The 4873-nt window shown below is 29.6% G+C and overlaps 1 protein-coding gene across 1 annotated transcript in view; it reads right to left on the reverse strand.

Moving 5' to 3' along the window:
• Window positions 1-4873, reverse strand: part of LOC107653347 (semaphorin-4D-like) — a 33609-nt gene that overhangs the window by 7607 nt on the left and 21129 nt on the right. The window contains exons 10-12 of the mRNA XM_016440041.1: window positions 2228-2403; window positions 1846-2002; window positions 669-891 (exon numbers count right to left, since the gene is read on the reverse strand). Coding sequence (XP_016295527.1) covers window positions 669-891; window positions 1846-2002; window positions 2228-2403 — 556 coding nt within the window. The remainder of the gene's footprint in view (window positions 1-668; window positions 892-1845; window positions 2003-2227; window positions 2404-4873) is intronic.

Genomic DNA, 4873 nt, shown 5'->3' on the forward strand with positions numbered 1-4873 from the left:
TATTATATTAGTGCTTATAAATTAAAATTATTTAAAAAACAATTTCCTTGCATTGATGTAGTGAAAAACAGTGAGGAAAACATGCTGTGATTATGGCAGTGGCTGTTTAAATTATGATTATGAATCCTCTGACTCTTACAGAACAAATATTATCTAAAATTATATAAATAAAAATAACATAAATTATGATGTTTGACCTGATTCTTAAATTACAGAATACTATAGTATAGTTAACTATAAAGTATTGAGGAATACTATATATATATAGATATATGTTTTTATAAAATAAATAAATTAATTAAATGTTGCTGTTTATTCAATTGTATTGTTATATTGATGCTTATAAATTAAAATAATTAAAATTACATGATTCCTCTGACTATTTCATAACAAGCATGCAAGAACGGGTATTATAATTATATTTACCTGATTACAAAATTATAAAGTATATTTAAACTTTGTATGTTAAATTATCTTTTGATTTTACTGATGTGATCTTTTTCTGGTATTTATTTTATTTGTACAGCACTATGATCAACTGCTGTTGTGTTTATCGGTACTTAATTAATAAATACATGAATGAAATACATGAATGAATATGATAAAGTATTGAGAAATCCTAGCAGAAATCAAATCTATATAAATGCTTTGACACTTGTGAGACTCACCGGTGCCGGTGAAAATGACGTGGTGGATGTTTCCGTCGAGCGCCTGCACTCTCTGGACAGCGATCTGTGTGTAGTTGATGTCTTTGGTGACGAGGCGCGGGCCGTTTCCGATGGGCAGCACGGGGTCCTCCAGCAGCGGATGGTCCTTCACAAACTGCAGCGTCTTATCGGGCAGCTGGAGCGACGAGTTGATGCTCTGCATGCGGTTCAGGTTGCTGATGCACTGAAATATATCATCAACACATCCAATGAATTTGAAATTCTGTGATATTATTAGCATTAACTCTGAATAACAAATATAAGTCTCCCGTTATGTCTATCTAGCGCCACTTTTTATTTGATACAAATATTAATGTAAATTAATTTCGAGTTACAATTGTGAACATGCACTGCATATGCCATTACTATATATATCAGGATTATATGAACTATAAACCTGGTTTCTAAAAATCTATTTTTTTATTTAATTAAAAAATGTATTATATTTAATTTTTTAATTTTATCCATTTCCAAACTGCTTGTCCTATGTAGGGTCACAGGCTTTTTTTTTATTGTAAAAGTGTATTTATTTTATAATTTTATTTTATTATAAGTTTTAAATTATTTTTTAATTTTATTATTTTTTATTTAATTATTTAGATTTTATTTACATTTATTTTTATTTCACATCTGTATACTTTAATATACCATTTTTAATGATTTTTATTTGGTATTTAGTTTATTTTCATGTTATTTGTTTTTATTTTTTGTTTTAATATTATTTGGTTTCTTTTTATTTCGATCTAACATATTTATGTATTTATTTATTTTATTTTATTTCACATCCATATATTTTTCTCTGTTTTAATTATTTCTATTTGTTATTTAGTTTATCATTTTTATTTTATTATTATTTATTTTATTTTATTTCATTCTAATATTTATATTTATTTATATATTTATCATTTTCCAAACTGCTTGTCCTACATAGGGTCACATGCTTGTTTTACAGGTATTTATTTATTTTATTATTATTTTATTTCATTTAGTTTAATATTGTATTCTTTTTATTTTTACATTTATTTTTAATTTATTTTGTTTTATAAATACTCTCATTTACTTCCCAGCACCCTCTGATCTTATGGATCCTGTAAGCACATATATACCACTGAGTTGCGTGTTTTGTGGAAATACTAACCGCTCCGGGTCTGGGACTCGGGGTGATGCCATTAAATCGGACCCACTTAGTGTGGGACTGTTCCACCGTGGCCTTCTGCATGTACTTCCCTTTAGTGAAAACCTCATGCACCGAACTCATGTTATACGCACAGACGGCGGACAGACCAACATTCCCCCTGAAACACACAGAAACAATCACATTTCTGAAGAAAAATGCCTTATGCATAAAAAATAACCCAGTTGTGCCACTTCTTTTGATTTGCACCAGTCCAATTACTCAGATGCAGGTGATTCTCTGACTCACAGACCGTCATGAACCGATGAATCAAGACAAACATACCACACAAGCTTTTATTCCCGTCCTTCAACACACACACACACACACACACACACACCCTCACCACTGAGATGTGAAGACCCCATAGATGACAGTGTCTCTCCAGTGCGGCGCTTTCAGAATAAACATGTCATGAACCACATTGAACACAAAGTTGAGCTCCGGCATTGAGCAAACCAGCTTAGCCTTCAGAAACGACGTCCACTTCTTCTGCAGCGTCCGCTGGCCTCCCAGATCCCCCTGTTACAGTGAGAGATACAGTGATGTAGTTCAGAGAAAAACCTTCACAATCTTACATCTGCATAATGTCATTTACATATTGTATGTATTTAAATATATCTGGAGTTTTCAAACCATTGTATGAAAGTTCAAAAACTTCCATCATATCATGCACTTTGTCCAGAGGTGAAGTTTTATTCAGTTAGTTCATCAGGGGTTTTGTTGATAGCAGGATGGTAAAATAAAGAATAATAGTGCTATTATATATAATAAAACAATTATTAATGTCAGACTCAAAGCCAAGTTCTTGTCATAAAGTCTGAAATTTAATTCGGTTTTATTGTTTTTATTTTCAGAGTTATGTGTCTGAATTATTTAGTACTATAGTACAATAATACCAATATTAATACCTTTTTTGTCATGTGAATATGTGCTCAAATTTTATGTTTTTTTTAATTATAATTTTTTTATTTATTTATACACTTATTTATAATTTTTGTATTAATATTATGAATTAACTTTTATTTTTATATTTTTAGTTTTCATATTAATATTAGGTTTATTAACGCTAATATAAATACTAATTTGTTTGGAAATTGTGTTATGTGGCTTTGTAATTTTTATTAGTTTTTGCTTTTGAAAGGTTTTAGTATTATTTAAACATTATTATAATTTATATGAATATTTAGAATTAGCTTTTATTTTTGTATAGTTTCAGTATTCATTTTAATATTAGGTTTATTAATACTAATATAAATACAAATTTGTTTTAGAATTTTTATGTGGTTTTATCATTTTTATTAGTCTTTGTTTTTTCAATATTAATATTTTAGTATTATTTATAAACAGTTTTATTAATATTTTGAATTAGATTTTATTTTTATATGTTCAGTTTTAATTTTAGGTTTATTAATTATGTGCTTTTGTAATTTTATTCGTTTTTATTTTTTAAACATTAATATTTGAGTAATTAACAGTTTTTATTAACATTTTCAGTATGCTTTTATTTTTTAATATTTTCAGTTCTCATTTTAATACTAGGTTTATTAATACTTTTTTTGTAATTTTGTTATGTAGTTTTGTTAGTTTTATTACTTTTTATATTAATAGTTTAGCATTATTTATACACTAATATATATTTATAAATATATATAATATTAGCTTTTATTTTTATAAAAGCCTCTAGACTGTCCCAGAATAAAGATCAATATGATTGCATGGTCACATTCGCACCCTGATTATACATGATCAAAAAATGTTGACTCTCCAGCAGTAAACTAAAAGCAAGATGTTGACAGATAAAGCAAGAATAATAAACAGAAAGAGAGATGAAGATGATCAGATGATCAGATATAGACGAGAGCTTAGAGAAACATCTGTCAAAGGTGACGAAGACGGAAGTTTGTTGTTTTTTACTGGAAAAAAACCCAACCATGTGGAACAAATTTCCAGGAACAAGATGATTTTTCTGCCAAACGACATGAAACTGCTTGTGTGTCTGTGAGAAACCACACAGTAATTGCGGTTCAGGACCAGTGTTGTACATAATGTAATATATTACTCATTACTAGTTACTCATTTCAAAAATAATATTGTTACTTTCTGGCAACAGTAATTAGTTACACTACTGTTTCTTCACGCCCCACAGAAGTTGTAACTGTGTATCTTCCACATAAAATTCTAGTGATTGATAGTCACGTTCAAGTAGAAGTGTTATATTAATTAGGGATGTTCATTTTGGTTATTTTTCCTGACCGACAACCGACGCTCGTTAACCGATTGTTAACCGTTAACCGACAAGATTATTTTAAATTAGAATTGAATTAAATTAGAAAGGATAAGTGTCTGTGACCCGTTAAAAATACTAACATTTGTTTCCCGGGGATTAATTTTACATGCGCAAAAAGCAGCAAAAAATAGAACATGAGGATTCACATGGTCTTCATATCACATCACGCACCTGCAGCGCTTCTGCGAGCGGAGAAAAGAGTTTCGGTTCATTCTTTATGACTAAAAGGAGTAGTTGCTTCCACTGTTAGATGGAAAAAATTCAAGTGACTGCGCCGCATGCGCGCACACAGTTAAGCTTTGCTACCCTGACAATGCAGCCTGTTCATTATCATAATAAAATACAGTCAGTCAAACATATGGGAAAAAACTATGTAGTAAAAAAAAATATGTAGTAAAATCTGTGCCGTTAAGGTTAAGTGTTATCACCGTACCGCCGTGATGTTTTACTTGGATATTGGAACGCGAGTGAAGTAAATAATAAATAATAATTTGCCATTCAAATACATCGCGAATACAGAAACCTTTGATTTTGTGTGGAATGAGAGACTCAACGTTGGTTTCAGTTTCGTTTTAGCCTAAATGAATTCGTTTTGGCTTGTCGTTTATATTTCTATAGCTTCTTATATTTTTAATTCTTGTTCTTTTCTAAATAGGCTACTGTTAATTGAAAGGATTTGTTGTGGAGTGAGGGGAACTAAAA

The sequence above is a fragment of the Sinocyclocheilus anshuiensis genome, unplaced genomic scaffold (assembly GCF_001515605.1).
Source record: "Sinocyclocheilus anshuiensis isolate Anshui unplaced genomic scaffold, SAMN03320099.WGS_v1.1 scaffold1151, whole genome shotgun sequence".
Classification (NCBI taxonomy): Eukaryota; Metazoa; Chordata; class Actinopteri; order Cypriniformes; family Cyprinidae; genus Sinocyclocheilus; species Sinocyclocheilus anshuiensis.